Below are 17787 nucleotides of genomic sequence, written 5' to 3'. Positions count from 1 at the left end.
GAATGCTAAACGACATTGAAATAATTTTCAGGGGCTCTAGCAACAAAGTAAAATGTAAGATTGGAATAATAATAGATAAATTGTTTGGATATGAATTTGCTGAACAAATTTCTAAAAAGGGATACAAGAATGGGAGATGTGAGGAAGTCTGGAAAAGTAGTTAATTGAAGATGAGAAATTAAGAAAGAGGGAATTTTTTGTTTTTGTTTTCTGTTAATACATGTGTTTTTATTTCTTTTTTTCTGTTTAATCTTAGTCTTTTTTGTATTGTATTGTTTTTTGTGATTTTGTATGTTTTCTGTTTTTGTATGTTTATCTTATTGTGAAAATTTAATAAAATAATTAAAAAATATATATAAATAAACAAATAAACAAACAATGACCCCACCTCCCGGATTGCTAGCATCCCTGGGTGGGCTGCACCCCACTCCATGATGTCAGGCGACCAAAGCTGCCCCAGCAGGCTCAGGGAGGCCATTTCTTCCACCACCACCCCAGGGACATTGTGGTCGTGGTGGGTGCATCCTCCAGGGAGACCCACTTTGTTACATATTGGTGCAATGATGTGAGCTAGAAGCAAAGCAGCCTTGCCTGGTTTTTGCTGGAATCCAAGGGCATGGCTGCAGGAGAAGCAAGACTGTCTTGGGGTGTTCAGGCTGCGAACTCCTCCATCATAGCCTCAGGTTGTATATATGTGTAAATAAACCATATATCTTAAAGACACCGCTCCCCAGTCTCCACTGTGCCTCCTTCCTAAAAGGAAACATGAACCCTGAGTAAGTGCCCAGAACCCCTGGCGTCTGGTGTGGGTCAACCTATTTAGGCGCCAGGCAAAAACATTCCTCTTCTCCCAGGCCTTTAGCTAATTAAATAATCTACGGCCTTTAAAACTCTCTCTGTGAGAATGTAGGGGTTATTGTTTTCGTTCGCTATTTTGGTGTGTATTTTGGTGTTTTTATATTGTAAACCACCCCGTGATCCTCGGATGAAGGTGGGATGGAAAATTAGTATATCATCAACATCATCATTAGTGTGTTTAGGGTTGTTTTCGTTTGCTATTCTGGTGTGTATTTTGGTGTTTTTATACTGTAAACCGCTCTGTGATCCCTGGATGAAGGCTGGCATAGAAATTTAGTATGTAATAAAATAATAAGAAGAAGAAGTGTATATGTGGCAGGGATGTTGCTTTTGTTTGCTACTATGGCATGTAAAAAAAATTTAATGCTCTAAAATCCCATGAGCCTCGGATGAAGGTGGGATAAAAATTTAGTAATAACAATTAACAACAATGATGATGATGTGCGTGTGAACGGTTGTTTTCTTTTGCTACTATGATGTGTACTTTTTATGCTTTTATGCTGTAAACTGCCCTGCGATCCATGGATGAAGGGCGGGATAGAAATTGAGTATGTAATAAGTAACAAGCGGAGTGTGTGTATGTAGAAATTTTAAAAAATGAAAAGAGATTTTCCCACAGAGGCAGCTGTGGGGCAGCCTGTGGGGTTTAAAACAACAACAACAAAGTAATAATAATAGTTGTTGTGTTTACAATATTATTATAAAATAATAACAACAGCAACAACACAGTAATAATAATAGTTGTTGTTAGGTTTAAAATGTTGTTATTAAAAAGGCCCATTATTATTATTATTATTATCATCATCATCATCATCAAAAAGGATTATTATTATTATTAATAATGATGATGATTAAAAGGGCAATTATTATTATTATTATTATTATTATTATTATTATTATTATTATTATTATTATTATTATTATTATTATTATTATTATTATTATTATTATTATTATTATTATTATTATTAAAAAGTCCCTTCCTTTGCCTGCTCTGCTTCCCGCCCCCTCAGCGAAGGCCCCTCGCGCTCAACCTCCTCTCCGCGGTTCTCCCTCAGGCGTCGCATCCAATCAGCGGCCGCCCTCCCCCCCTCCCCCCTCCCGCGCGCTCCTTCTCTCCGAGCCCCCCCTCCCTCCCGTCAGCACCGCCTTCCCTCCCTCTCCTCCCCCTCCCCACAGCGGAAGTGACCTCGGCGCCTGCCATCAGTGCCTGGCGGCGGAGGCCGGCGCTGGTTGCCTCGTTCGCTCCGCCGCTTCGTCACCAGGCGCCGCTGTGTGACAGACGCCCCAGGGAGCCGAGCGGGTTCGGTGGCCGGAGGAGCGGAGGCGAGGCCCTCTCGGGGGCAGCGCCGGCGGCTGAGGGGGGAAAGGGGGCGTCGGAGAGGGCGAAGGGAGCGAGGAAGGGGCGAGGCGGCCGGCCGGAGCCATGGCCGGGGCCGGCGGCGCTGCGGCCGGGCCACCGCCACCACCTCCGCCTCCCCTCCTTCTTTCTCCTCCGCCGCCGCCGCCTCAGAAGGAGCTGGTTTACAACAAGCTGCTGCCCTATGGCGACAAGCTGGAGGCCGAGGCCGGCCGCCTCCTCTCCCGCATCAAGCTCAACCTCAGCTGGGCCGTGCAGCTCCAGGAGCTCTGGCCCGGAGGCCTCTTCTGGAGCAGGAAGCTCTCCACGTGAGTGGGGCGAAGGGTTGGGGGTGGGGAGGATTAATGGGGGGGTGTCTGTTTCTCCTTCCCCCCCCATCATAATTAAGTTTCAAAACACACATTCGCCTCTTTATTTTGTCGACTTCCCCTTCCTTCTCCACCCCGGAGTTATTGTTTCTCCCCTTCTGCTGAGCCATATCTTCTATCTATCAAATCAGAACCGCAATATTTATTATTGGGGTTTCTTTTTTTTGGGGGGGGGAGGACCGTCTAGGTCAGGACGCTGTGAAGGTGTGTGTGTCTGTGTGTGTGTGTTGCAGTGCAGTCCAGCCCTTTCCTCCAACTCTTTCTCTGAGGGCTTTGCCGGTGTTTGGTGTAAGAAACACCCCCCCCCCTTTTCAGGGTTTGGGGAAACAAATGACACCCATTTACACCCACCCATAGGCAGGCTTTATGTTATGGGGGGGGAACCCTAGTTAGATAAGTATTTTTATTTATTTACTTGATTGTCCCCCCCTCCCTTGGCTACACCCATGCACCCCCTTTTTTTTTTTTACAAAAAGGCAAGCCTCTGTTCTTGTGGGTGGGGTTCCCTCTTCTCTCTTTCTCTTCTCTCTTCCTGAGGCGCGGGGGGGGGGGTGTCAGCCTAGGGGTGACACTTCATCCTCACCCTACCTCAGGCAACCTGGAGTGGGGAGGGAAAAGGGGAGAGCACCCACCACCATTCGTAATCTGGAGATTTAGGAAACGCCATAAATATGCCTTAATGAACCACAAGAACAGTTGCTATAATTAATAGCTGGAAGGAACCAGGCAGGCGGTTTTGAGCTGGGTTTCTAGGGAGTTAAGCCCCCCCCCCCCGCAATTGCAGTGGGATTTAAGCTTCCCGTGGAAAAGAAATATGCTCTGGATTGTAGACAAAAGAGTCCTGTGGTGCTTGGAAACCTAACAGCCGCCCGGTGTTTCCCTGGTGTTCGTGTTTCGCTTTGTTGGGAGGGCATGGCAGCAGTGTGTCAGTTGTACTCAGGGTAAGATGGATGTCTCTCTCCCCTCCACCCCAAATGAGGGTAGTAGGGTTTGGCATTCTTCCGAGATGTAGTTCCTCTGTTTTGTCCCCGTTGTGCTCTGTTAAGTGACAGGACCACAAATATTGTGAGAGGGTGTAAGGTTTTTAACCTGCCTTGTGTCTAAAGTGTCAGGGCAGGTAAGAACACATAAAGCAATTAAGTCATCAAAACACATGCAGAAAAAACAGCCTATGTGTCCTTAACAAACTTTTTGGGTGCCTCAGGGTAACTGTGAGCGGTGCAGCCTGAAGAATCTGTCAGTGATCGGAAAAATGATGTTTGATTCTCCCTTCTCCCTTCCACTTTGTTGGGCATCCTTTGATTGCTTAGACAATTTGTGGCTTTAAGGCACACCTTATCCGGTCCTGTCCTGTCCTCCCCCCCCAATACAGAAGGTAGATATTTTTAAAATGGGAGATGAATAAACACTGCATTAACTCCTTACCTATGCCAGTTTCTGGTAGCAAAGATAACCGTACATCTAAGGCCCCGGGTATTTCAAAAAGCCGTTTCTTTCAAATCTGGCCCCTGAGGCAAATGGGCAGCTGGCCTCTGTTTGGGGCAGTGTCTGGTGGCACCCAGCTTCTGCACTTCCCTGGATGAAGGAGTAGCCTCTGCTACTCCTTTTACATTCAGCAACTTAGTTCTATGCCACGTGTCTACCATTGTCTGCTGCTGTCTGCATGACTCCAGCTTCCCCAAGTCTTTGTCTGGCACTATTTTTGTAAGTGTTATGATCAGCAGGGGGCTTGGTTGGGCTTTGAGTGTTTGTAAGATTGCAGCTTTGCTTTTGAAGGACATCTTCTGACTGGGGCATGTGCCTCTGGGGACCTTTTTTTAGGCATGAGCAGCCACCCCTTCTGTTTGTGCAACCTCCTGTGTGGGCTTGTGTTTGGGAAGTGTCATCTTTCAAGGCTGCTTGAGTCTTGGACTTTGGGAAGAGGAGGGTTTTGTTAGTTTTAGCGATGGTAGTCGTTCCCTGAGCTTTCTACTTATGCAGCTAATAAATCATACGCAGCTCATTACTCCTAAAAATAGTTTATCACTCTTTGTTGCCAAAACTAGCGCATAGGTTTTGTTCAGTGACTTCATAAGCTACTTGCAACTGTCCTTGCCTTTTTAAACTAGATTACAAAATAGCATTTGCATTTAGTTCCAAAACAAGCACTGCATTTCACTTTCACGGTTCAAAGCCTAGCTAGTAACTCGCAGAGTTTAATCTCTTACTCATCTCACATAACGTTTGTTCATACTGCTGTGTCAGCAAAGGAAAAAGAAAAGTGTGTTTTGAGCTGGACAAGGGCAAAAGCACCAACTTCTAGTTCAAGGACTTCTTTGTCTTCTGGGGCACTGATAAAATGTTTTTGCCTTGTCATTGTGCTGTCCCTACAGAGAAATATTTAAAGCGAAGCTGTGTTAGTCTGTAGCAGTTTCTTTCCTTGCTGCTATAGCATCTTGGAGGCGTGACTAGTTTATTGTGACATGAATTCTTTGGAATACTTATCTTGCTTTCTCTAGTAGATGAATGTAACAGACTTGACTACAAAAACTGATGCTGCAGCAAACCATATAATTGTGAAGGTGGTAATACAGTGGTGCCCCGCAAGACGAATGCCTCGCAAGACGAAAAACTCGCTAGACGAAAGGGTTTTTCGGTTTTGCATTGCTTCGCTAGACGAATTTCCCTATGGGCTTGCTTCGCAAGACGAAAACGTCTTGCGCTTTTTTTTTAAAGCCGCTTGAAGAGGCGCAGTTGCGACGGACCGTGCTTCGCAAGACGAAAAACATCGCAAGACGAAAAGACTCGCGGAACGAATTATTTTCGTCTTGCGAGGCGCCACTGTATATCTATTAAGCACCCAAACCACAGCTTGGAATACAATAAATAAATTAAGACTAATATGATGGACATACCCAAAGGCCTACAATCTAACAAAGGTACCACAACACTTTCTGCCACTTCAGTTCTAGACCTAATCTCTTTCTAATAGTGACTTAAAATAAAATGGACTGCGAGGATACATTTCATTAACATTTCACACTACTAAAGAGAGAAAACCAAGGCAAAGGTTTAATTGGGCGGAGGGTATACTAGATTGCCTGTTTTGAATCTGTTTGTGCTATTACGTATTTTTCAAAAATAATGTAAAGAGCAGGTGCTGACAGCAAGCAGAATTTCGGTATTGTGCCTATAGCATGCTCAACAAACCTGCTACACCTGGTACTGAGTGTGGAGAGTGCAGCTGAATGGGACACAATTGTGGGCAGCCTGAGGATGTGCCATCCACCTTGGGCCTGCCCATAAAAAGCAAGTCTTGTGTAAGTGACTAGGGTGATGCCTGCTGTTTCCAGGAACTCTTCTCATTGTGAGACTATTATGGGTACCGTAATTTGAGAGTTTGTTTGAGCCCTGGGTGAGAACCCCGAGGCTGAGAGGGAGGGTGTGTTGGAAGTAAAATGAATTGATATTGATTTATATATATTAGAAAATTTGTATTAATGGAACATTTTAATATGCAACTCAATTTTTGTAATACTTTGTTTATATCGTTGTTTCTTCAGTTTTTTTGTGCACCGCTTAGAGATATTTTAAATATATTAAGTGGTATAGAAATTAATCAATAATCAATCATACAATAAAAAAGTTAGTGCCTTTCATTGAGCCTTAAAATCACTTGCTTATGTTTAGACATGTTGAGGTCAGCTGTTCAATGGAAATGGTTTCCAATTTGTGGTATCTTTGTATGTTTCAACCATGTTTATGTTTTATGCTTGTTTTTAGAAGGTAAAAAACAGCTTACAGAGGTCTTTTAGTGTTCTCCCATAAGGGCTATGTCTCAGTCCACACTAACATAACAGTGCTACAGCATTGTTTGCTCTTAGGCTATTCATTGCCAAAAGGTGTTCTAATTGTTTTAATATATTTTTTAATAGAACTATCTTGCTGGGACACCTCAGGTGGTAGAGCATGAGAGTTAATTTCAGAGTCGTGGGTTCAAGCCCTATGTTGGGCAAAAGATTCTTGCATTGGAAGGACTAGATGACCCCTGTGGTCCCTTCCAGCTCTACAGATCTTTGATTTTATAATTAAGCTGAGGCATCCTGGTGTGTGAAGGGAAGAGCAGCCAACTGTGTGCAAGGGAATGAAGCTTGTTCATATGCCATCTTATTAAGATGAGATGTGATTGTTCAAATACAGCAATAAAGAATCAACCCTGCTACTGCATGCATAGTGTCCTCCTGAGTTTTATATACCCCATTTTTCTCATATAGACTCAGGGTGACCTATAATAAATACTGTATTGTAAATGAGGACTTTGTGATATAAATTCATACTTCAAAATTCTTATTTTGGTACTCCATTTAGTATTTATTCTTTATTCGCTTTTGCTGGCAGCTTAATTTGCTTTGGTCCAAGTGCCACCAGAGACTGATGAGTCTAGTCTTCCCAGTTTCATGTGCAGGTCACGTGATTTGTTAGGGACCAGGAATACCATTAGACATTTCATCACTGTTACAGATTATGCAGCAAAACTGCATCAGAGGAATGAAAGATACTGTGCTTCCAATGTTCCCCATATGCCTGGAGACAGCAGTCCGTAGGGCATTGCTGTTGTTGATGATGTTCCAGCGGCTGGTTGAAAATCTGGTTAGAGGCAGGATAGTTGTCGAAGCCTCTGAAGGGCTTGGCTGGCGAAGAGAGTCAGTGCGGGAACAGCAGTCCTCCAAGCCCTCGCACTTGACATATTGGTGTTCCAGATCTGTTTCTTAGTCACACCAGAGTGTAATGGAACTTGGGAAACTGGCAACGTACATTAGTAAAAAGAAACTTTTGGGGGACGGGGGCGGGTTGTTTGGCAGAATATCAATCTGCCTTTTGCATCATTGGAAGTGACTTTGTTTACTAGGAAAGATTCTTAGATAGGATTACTTCAGTAGATATAACATGACTCACATGATTGCCTTACAAGACATCTTGAACTTGAGTAGACATAGTGTGACACTGTTTTTCCTTTAACCATCTGCTCCTACCTCAGTGTTGTTGACAGTGAGGCCTGTTTTCATTCTAGTAGGAGTTATGTGGTAATGCTGTCAAAACATGTTGCCTACAAAATAATCAGGGTTCTGAAAAGCCATGTGATTTTGGAAGACATCAGAACCTGCTAGTTTTAACCCTTTGCAGTGTATTATGATAGTATATGACTTGTCATTCTGTTTTTCTGGATGATGTTAGTATGAAGTAATGGAATGATCAAGCAGTATGGCTTGGTATGTTATGTTTGGGGAATTAGACTTGTACCCATCTCAGTATCCTGCATCCAGTAGTGCAGGCTTTATCAAACTCGGCCTTTCAGATGTTTTGAGACTACAATTCCCATCATTCCTGACCACTGGTCCTGCTAGTTAGGGATCATGGGAGTTGTAGGCCAAAAAAACATATGGAGGTCCGAGTTTGAGGAAGCCTGCAGTAGTGGCTGGATCCAGATGTTTTAAGCCCTCTGTTTTTCACAGTCCATTGCAAGATGCTTGTAATTTAACGTTTACAAACTCTGTCACGATGATCGGAGTCCTGGCAGGTATACTACCTAACAGTTGTTTAAAATCTGAAACAGTTGTTTAAAATCTGTGACTTAATAAAATTGTAATACAGCATAGTTTTCATAGATCAGACTGTTTCTTCAGATTTATTTATTAGATTTAGTTTTTATAATGTCTAGTTTAAATAATTTACAATGTTTCTGTTTATTTAGTTCATAAAATGTATACAACACTTGATTGTAAAAAAACCTCAAAATGGGTTACCAAAAGATAAAACAAGAAAATCAACAAAAATTAGCAACCCTACTTATAAATAGCTAGTAATATATAGCTAGCATTACATGTCAATGCATTGCTTCAGTGGTATACCATGCTATTTGACTGACTCTGTGCCATACACAGATGCAATCTGAGTTGGCAATTCTACAGGAAGAACATGGGAGAGCAAGCTTTTTTCTGTCCATGGCCAGATTTCCTTGTGGGAAATCTGTCAGAAGTTGCTTGCACCAGTGGGTGGGGCCAAAGGCAGCAGCGGATGGGGTCACCCTTCTCTCTCCCTCTTCTTTCCAATCCAGGAAGCTGACAGAGGAAGTAGCAGATCACTCTTGAAAAAAAGTGTGAAGTAATTGCTTGTAGATGGCTTTTGAAATTAATTAGCCACTGCATGACAGCCAACCCAGAACTCCTGGTCCAGAGGGTGAATAAGTTAAGAACAATAATTTGAGAGGGCGTGCTTCAAAATTAAAAGGGCAAATCATGGCTAGGAAATTGAAAGTGACACGCACTATGCTTCACGAATGTTGAACTTGCATTTGGAAACTCTTCAAACTTGCTCCTCCAGTTCACCATTTGGTGTGTCATGATAAAGAGCAGGAAATAACTCTGCCTTGAGGGAACAGCAATTCAGTGGCATACCTGAACACTGACACTTCTGTTCCACACCCTAGTGCAAGTGCACATGGCTTATTCAGCACTGAAGTGCTCAGGGGAAATAGTAGCTAGAGGGCTGCTGCTAATCTGCACCTTCTGTTTAATAGAGGATACTGAGCAACAGTACGCTGAGCCAAAATGTTGTTATGAAAGTATTGCCTGTAATATAAAACAAAATTGAGTGAGCACTTGTTGGAGATAATGGGCGGTATCCAACTAACACATCCCACCAGTGCAAGGATTTACACATGTGCAATAGAACTTCTACACCTGCTTCCAGGTGTGTGCCCCGCACCCTCTCCAAATATGCTTTAGGGTTTAGGAAACTTAGAAAAAATGGGGGGGGGGGGAGTTCCATTTCACAAGTGGAACTTCTTGTACTCAAGATGTGTCAGTAGGATCCCACCTAAGAAAGGTTGGGAAAAAGGCATATGAAACAGCAAACGACACCCTGCTCCTTTAGCAGTTTTAGAAATTGGGCTTCTAACCCTTCACATTTGGGGGTCGTAGATGATTGCATAGGATATTATTATTATTATTATTATTATTATTATTATTATTAATAATAATACCCCACCCAGCCACTCTGGGCAGCTTCCAACTGAATATTAAAAACAATACAGCATCAGACATTAAAAACTTCCCTAAACAGGGCCGCTTTCAGTTGTCTTTTAAAAGTAAAATAGTTGTTTATTGCCTTGACATATGCTGGGAGGGCGTTCCACAGGGCAGGCACCACCACCGAGAAGGCCCTCTGCCTGGTTCCCTGTAACCTCACTTCTCACAGCGAGGGAACTGCCAGAAGGCCCTCGGAGCTGGACCTCAGTGTCTGGGTTGAATGATGGGGGGTGGAGACGCTCCTTCAGGTATACAGGACCAAGGCCGAGAGTTATAAACATATGTAAGCCTTTGAACATATGCTGCTCCAATAGCACTTACATTTCAACCTTTTCCTTCTATTATGTGTTGAATTCCCAACACCCTTTCATGAGTACAGAATATGAATGTTGGACAAAGAGGATTCTCAGTCGAAACTTTATGAAAATATATTCAGCACTGGTGATGCTGCTACCAAGCTATGTGTATCTCTCCAATCTCCCCAAATTTAAAATAGCTGATGTTTAAAATTATGGCTGAAGAATGCTGGCTGTCCAGGAAAACAGCAGAGTCAGCCACTGTTGTCTCACAAATCACGATTGTAATTTGCAAACCTAAGAGGTTTAGAGCACTGGCAGCTTCACTGATTTGCTGAAAATAAAAAGATAGGTTAGAGAATGAAAAGCCATCAATGATGGCTTTAAAATAACGGTTCTCATACCTAAGATAAATTACCATATTTACAATATCCTTAAATAAGTTTCTTAATTATGATATCATATTGGGAGTATTATTTTCTGAGCTCTGGGAATTTCCCTGGTACTGTGTGAAGAAAGTTAAAAATAAAGCAAAGTTACAATTTACGTTAAAAAGCTTGAATAGTTACAATTGAATGGATTAAGCAATCAAAGCAAGTAGCTAAATATTTTAACATAAAAAGTACAAATGGAACCACCCACCTGTTACTATGATGTCATAGTGATGGCAGGTGATTGACAGCTCTCAAAATTGGTTGCCATAACTACTGATCATTGAGCAACCTCCTTTGAAGATGCCCTTTCAGCACCAACCAGTGGATTGGTGCTAGGAGTGTGCTGTCAAAGATGCTCCCTTTAAATCAATGATCCATCAGTTAGGGGGAGTCCCTTTGCAGTTGTTGCAGAGGGGAAAATGTTCCTAAAACTGGAGTATTCTTCCTTCTGAAGAGAAGGCGGCTATGAATGGCTTCCTTTAGAATTGCTTATTATTGTGTGCTTTGGAAGTGCCCTGCAATGGCGTTTGCAAGCCCTGTGGTCATGAACTCATAGCAGGGTTTGCAAAGTGCCTCATGCAGAATCTCTGCAAAGCCCCTTTTGTCCAAGCTACCCATCATCTGATATTTTACATGATGGCAGGTGTAGGGCAGGTGGATATGGCTTTATCCATATCCAGTGTGGTGTAGTGGTTAGGAGCGGTAGACTCGTAATCTGGTGAACTGGGTTTGTGTCTCCGCTCCTCCGCATGCAGCTGCTGGGTGACCTTGGGCTAGTCACACTTCTCTGAAGTCTCTCAGCCCCACTCACCTCACAGAGTGTTTGTTGTGGGGGAGGAAGGGAAAAGGAGATTGTTAGCCGCTTTGAGACTCCTTCGGGTAGTGATAAAGCAGGATATCAAATCCAAACTCTTCTTCTTCTTCTTTATTATCATTATCATTTATTTATTTAATTTGTATATCACCCGTCAGGGCAGTTCACAATATGGAATTACAAAATGAGAGCACAAAATAAATAATAACACAAAAACAAACCAATAACCCCCATCTACCATAAACGCAAGGAAAGGATCCAGGAGTACCCACAAGCTACATGCCTACTCCTTCAGAGGGAGTGTAACCCCATCAAGAGTAGGCAGCCTCCAATTCATCCAGTCCAGGGAACTGCCCACTTTCAGTGCTTATCTGGATTGAGCTTCAGTTTGTTGGCTCTCATCCAGTCCATTACCGAGGAAAGACAACAGTCCAGCATATCTCCTGCTACACCTGCAGGTGTAAAGGAGAAGTAGAGCTGTGTGCCATCAGCATATTGCTTACAGCACATGCCAAAACTCTGGATGAGCATACTCAGTGGTTTCCTGTGGAGGTTAAACAGTATAGGGGATAAAATCGAACCCTGAGGAACCCCACATTGAAGGCTCCACAGGGCCAAAGTGCACTCCCCATGCATTACCCTCTGGAAATGACCACCCAGCCACCGCTAGGCAGTGCCACCCCCCCAACTCAGACTGTTGCTCCAGCAGGATGCCATAGTTGACGGTACCAGAAGTTGCTGAGCCTTTTCAGTGGTGGCACACAGCATTTGGAATGCCTATCTCAGGGAGGCTCATTTATTATTAAATCCAGTGTCTCTGCACCTTTTTACTTGCCCAAGCCTTTCAGTATGTTTTGAAAACATTGGCTTTTGTTGTGTTTTTCTGCTGTGCTATGTGTACATGTTGTCTTGATATTTATATTTTTATCTTCCAAGAGAGCTTGCTTGTTGAAGGGTGGCATATTTAAATAAATAAATGTTTTCCACATTATGTATTTCTTCTTCTTCTTAAAGGTATCTCCGGCTCTATGGGAGAAAGTTTAGCAAAGAAGACCATGTCCTTTTTATCAAGCTCTTGTATGAGCTAGTAACTATTCCAAAGTTGGAGATCAGCATGATGCAAGGTTTTGCACGTCTTTTGATAAACCTGCTGAAGTAAGTTACCATTTCATTGCTCCTGTGTAACAGAAGTATCTTATGTCCTGTGGAAGAGTAATTTGGGGAAAAAATAGCCGACTTTGAGGCTGGATAAAAGCCTTTTTAGTTAAACGGGCCCAAAATTTGGATTGGCTTTTGTTGGGGGCTTGTGTCTTTCATCATGCTGGATTTTGAAGGTACTCAGAAGTGTCAAAAATCCATCATGGCAGCAGGAGTAGGTGTTCCCTGCCCTTTCCCCATGTCTGGCAGAAGGAGGGCGGCTGATTCCTGAAGTCACTCAGTCTTGCTGCTTCAAAGTGCATTTGAGGCCCAACACAAGGTCCAACGCCATTTCTTACTTTTTTACTCAGCACTTTAAAAGAGGGGCTCACTTCTGGCAAGCGTATTTGTGACCTCCTCCAAACCAAACTGGCTTGGTTAATATAAAAAAATTCCTTCCAGTAGCACCTTAAAGACCAACTGAGTTAGTTCTTGGTATGAGCTTTCGTGTGCATGCACACTTCTTCAGATACACTGCATCTGAAGAAGTGTGCATGCACACGAAAGCTCATACCAAGAACTAACTTAGTTGGTCTTTAAGGTGCTACTGGAAGGAATTTTTTTATTTTGACTATGGCAGACCAACACGGCTACCTATCTGTAACTGGCTTGGTTAATGTAACACTGAATTAACATTGGCAATAATCTCAGCTAAGGTTAAGAGGGGCCTGTACATGTGCCTTCCCTTCTGACATGTAAATTCCCTTCCCTGCCACTTGTAAACTATGGTTAAGCATTCTATCAGCACAAACAAACAATAGTTTCCCTTCAAACAGAGTTTGTTAACTTCGTTTCAAATTCCTATTAAGAGAGAAACCTGGTTAGTGCTATGTAATGTGTAGTTGCATCTACATCTTAAACGATTGCTTCAACTTTGTCTAGAGAATGTCATGAGATAATTTTCTTGCCATGTTACGGGTTACTAGGAAGCTGTGTGAAACGGGTGATGACTAAAGCAAAGTTGCAGCCAGACTTTCTGTTGTGCTATTTTGGGGTATGAAAGTTACATCCAGTTGTAATTAATCATTAATCTTAAACTGCTTTTTTAATTTAGGAAAAAAGAACTTCTTTCAAGGGATGACTTAGAATTGCCATGGAGGCCACTGTACGAAATGCTGGAACGGATATTGTACTCTAAGACTGAACATCTTGGATTAAATTGGTTTCCAAAGTAAGATTTTTGTTTTAGTTTTTAAAAATGTGAGATAGAACAGGTTTACCTTTCTATTTTAAACATATTTATAAGATACTAACGGGATGATGCTTTGTTGATCCTCAAGGATAACAGACAAAAAGTCAGAATTTGATTGTAGGAATAACTTGTGTAGGGACAGCTTGCAGAAACTCAATGTGTAAAGCCTAAAAACTTAAAATAGCCAAACCAGCAAATATTAATTTCAACTTGCTGGTTTTTCTCAGCTCTAATTGTGCAGTTTATCAAATATATTTTCTTCAGTCATCTGAACTAAAGATAACAAGATTTAGACTCTGCTTTTTGTTTTACTGTGGGTGCTCACAATGTCTTCTATTACTCATGTGCCTTTTCTGGTTTACAAACAAGTGGCATAATTACATTTCATGAGATGAATAATCTGATTAGTCTAAGGTTTTAGAAAATACTGTTTGATATCTGTAAGCTGTGAGTGAAAACTGGCCATTTACAAACAGAAAATGACACAGTGTCACCCACTTCTGAAAGGTGGCACTGCTTTACAGACAAGCCATGGCTTAGTTGTACTTTGCATGTGTACTGGCCAAGTTTCAATCCATTGCATCTCTAGTTAAAAGCATCAAGGATGACAAGATTCTCAAAGACCTCGACCTCAGGCTCTGGAGAGTTGCTGCTAGGTGGTCGATTGATCTGACTTAACATAGAAAGCATCTTATATCTGTTCATATTAAGAAAATTCTCAGTTTTAGATTATAAAGCTGGAACAATAGCCAAGTGGTTAAGAGTATGATTGTTCACTCAAAGAAGCCCCCCAGTTTGATAACTAGAATCTCTAGCTATCATAAGGTCAGTGTTTTAAGTGACTTAACATTCCCAACTTGCTTCTTGAGGTCTTTTAAACCAGGGGTGCCTAAAATGTGACCCTCCAGATTTTGATGGACTATATATCCCATAATCCTTGACTTTTGGCCATGCTGACTGTAGCTGATGGGAGTTGGAATTAATGACACCTGGAAGGCCACAGGTCATCCAACTCTATTTTAAATAGGGATACCAGTGGTTGAATCTTGAACTTCTTACTGTGAAGCATAAACTATAACTTTTGAGCTACGTCACCTCCCCCAAATTTAATCTCACACCTCAATCTGGAAAGCTAGTTGAGGTACTCTTGTGATCTTTGGTGTGCCCAGTTTGACTTCTAATCTTTGAGGAACAGATCCCCATGTACGTACTGTTAATTTCTTTCTAGTGTGCACGCGCATAGGCACTACTAGAGGAAGGTGCTTTATTATCAAGCACGAGTTTGACTCATAGTTCTGTGAGCTGTGGCCAAGCTATATTGCATCTGATGTAAATGCACAGGGCAGGGCATTTTCAAAACGTTTTAGGTAAAAGAAGTGTGTAAATTGGAAAAGAGACCTGAGGGGAAGAAGTAAGCCCCATTGCAAAAATTTAAGATTGACTGGACTAGAATTTAAAATTGTGCAGTGCGACTTTTTCTCTCATGGTGTTTTGGCAACATTGTTTAAAATATCTTATTTCATTGTTGCCCCTTCTGGTAAATTGAGAAGGATAAATAGAAAATGAAAGAAATAGGACTGGAATCATTTGGTTTGTGTGTGCTGTTTTCTGAGTCATTTTGTTTACAATTCTACAATTTCCTTTTTCATTGTTTGTTTTTAAACCTTTCTTCTTTATGTTCAGTTCATGTCGACCAGGCTTGTCTTCACCTAAAACATTTGTGCTTAATGTTTTACATAGGTGGTAAGGACAATTTTTTTTTGTTTATTTAGTTCTGGCCGAAGCATTATCTTCTTGCATGGCCTGTTCAGTTGTAACACTTGTCACATACATGTAACTTTTTTAAAACTGGAAAAAACCCCAATGTTAACATTACACCACAATTTATGGGAATGTCGCACTGTATTTAAGCCTACTTGTGAGAAAATACATTCTGTGTGAAGTGGCTGAAAATACGGCTATCTGCTAATTTCTGTTGACTAGTAAATTTAAAAGTTATGGTGAATGTAGTGCTTTAATTATTAGGCATAATTTGCACAAAGCTTAGAAATGCATGAATTTAACTTTCCACAAAGCTTGGTGGAATGCTAAAGGAGAGAGAATGATGAAGAGAGTTGGTTGAATTTTTAAAATAATTTTTGGGTTAAGACTTGCAGTGCATTTCTGTGCATTGGTTTGATGGGTTTTATTTCCTGGTAAGTATGCTTTAGGGATGCGGGTGGCGCTGTGGGTAAAACCTCAGCGCCTAGGACTTGCTGATCGCATGGTCGGCGGTTCGAATCCCCGCGGCGGGGTGCGCTCCCGTCGTTCGGTCCCAGCGCCTGCCAACCTAGCGGTTTGAAAGCACCCCCAAGTGCAAGTAGATAAATAGGGACCGCTTACCAGCGGGAAGGTAAACGGCGTTCTGTGTGCTGCGCTGGCTCGCCAGATGCAGCTTGTCACGCTGGCCACGTGACCCGGAAGTGTCTACGGACAGTGCTGGCTCCCGGCCTATAGAGTGAGATGAGCGCACAACCCTAGAGTCTGGCAAGACTGGCCCGTACGGGCAGGGGTACCTTTACCTTTTTAAGTATGTTTAGGATTCCAGCCTTAAAATAAAAACATTTGACATTGTTAGAGAAGGTTCTGTAGTTTGTAAAATTTCTGTTCACGTTAACAACCAAAAAGTGTTCCATCAACCTTTTTCCAGAGCCATTCCTTTTTTTATTTATCTAAAGCAAGTCGTCCCCCCCTACAGTACTGGGAAACCAGCAGCATGTTTCCTAGAACTCATTAACTAAACATGAAATATTTACACATTTGTTTGACATACATGGGATTAGTAATTTCCAAAGGTGCAGGTTCAGTTCTGGAAAATATATCAAAGTAAGTTATATATTTAAAGCATCCTTGGTAGAAAAGTGTCACTGGAGCAGACTAGGGTTCCATCTCGTCCAGTGTCCTGTTTTTCACAGTGGTCAGGCAGGTGCTTCGAGGAAGCCCACAAACAGGGCAAGTCATAATGGCAGGAGCCCTCCCACAGTTTTTGTCCCCCCACCAACTAGCATTCTAAGGCATACTGCCTCTGGACATGGTGGTTCCATTTTCTCCATGAATTTGTCCCATGTAAAGCCAGTTTCCTCCATGAATTTGCCCCATTTAATAGCCAGGTGGAAGACAGGAGTGCCTGGTGTGCTCTGGTCCATGGGGTCACATGCTCTGATCCAGTTGGCTATCATCACATCTTTTGGCAGTAATAAGGTATATAAAAAACAATTAAAAATCTTTGGACATTCCATTTCGCTGAGTGACTCCAGTTTTTCCCTGGGAGCTTAGGGCAGAATACGTGTTCTCCTCCGTTTTATCATTGTATCAACCTTGTGTGGTAGGTACTGGCCTGAGGTCACCCAGAACTTCATTGCTGGGTGGGGATTTGGACCTGGTTATCTCTGGTCCTAGTTGAGACACCTGGAAGAATCTCCCCCTGCCCCCGCCCCCCAGACTATGCATATTTGAAACCATTTCCATGTCCTCAGAATGATTTAGTCTAGGATTTTTGCTTATTTAAATTGAACCTTGTTTGCAGTTTTCTTCCCCCTTTCTCCCAGTTTTGAAAGATCCTTGGTGCTATTTATAGAGTACCTGCATTTTCACTGTCACAAATAAGTTGGCTTCGTCTGTAAATTTGCTTATGTCACTGCTCACCTCTGACTCCAAATCACTTATCAATGTCAAATGGTGTATGACTCAGTACAGACCACCAATGCTTGTTTACCTCTCTTGTGAGATCTGTCGATTTACTCTCTCCCTCCGCTTTCTGTTCATCGACCAGTTATAGTTCTGACCTGTCCTCCTATCTTATGATGATTAAGTTTGCGTGGGAGTTTTTATTAAATATTTTTCAGAAGCCTAGTTGTATAATGTTTATTGGATTGCTCCAGTATTCCTGAAGGATTATCCTGACCTATAATTCTCTAGAATTTTCTTGGTTAACAATCTGGTGTGCTTCAGCCTATCTGTCTCATGGCAAGTTGTGACTCCACTGTACACCATAATAAATTAGTTCATCTTTAAGATGCTCCAAAAGTCTTTGTTGGCTGTGCTTCAGCAGACTATTATGACAGCACTTGTAAGAAGAATCTGGTGTTCATAAGCTCTGAGACATCTCCACTAGTATGTTTAATTATGGAAAGGTGAGAGGAGGCAGGTTTCCTATTCTTCA

The 17787-nt window shown here is 42.2% G+C and overlaps 1 protein-coding gene across 2 annotated transcripts in view; it reads left to right on the top strand.

The window, feature by feature from the left end:
• Nucleotides 1–2266: 2266 nt before the first annotated feature.
• The window catches only part of PSME4 (proteasome activator subunit 4), an 88565-nt gene continuing 73044 nt past the window's right edge, over nt 2267–17787 (top strand). Inside the window, exons 1-4 of one of the 2 annotated variants that reach the window (XM_081188354.1) lie at nt 2278–2526; nt 12212–12352; nt 13449–13565; nt 15270–15329. In XM_081188354.1, coding sequence (XP_081044480.1) covers nt 2285–2526; nt 12212–12352; nt 13449–13565; nt 15270–15329 — 560 coding nt within the window. In that variant the 5' untranslated portion in view covers nt 2278–2284. Of the gene's footprint in view, nt 2527–12211; nt 12353–13448; nt 13566–15269; nt 15330–17787 lie in introns of both variants that reach the window. The other variant, XM_081188353.1, reaches the window with a different exon arrangement.

The sequence above is a fragment of the Podarcis bocagei genome (genome assembly GCF_964188305.1).
Source record: "Podarcis bocagei genome assembly, chromosome: 3".
Taxonomy (NCBI): domain Eukaryota; kingdom Metazoa; phylum Chordata; class Lepidosauria; order Squamata; family Lacertidae; genus Podarcis; species Podarcis bocagei.
Note: the sequence above shows the minus strand (reverse complement) of the source record. Positions and strands in the feature narration are given on the sequence as shown.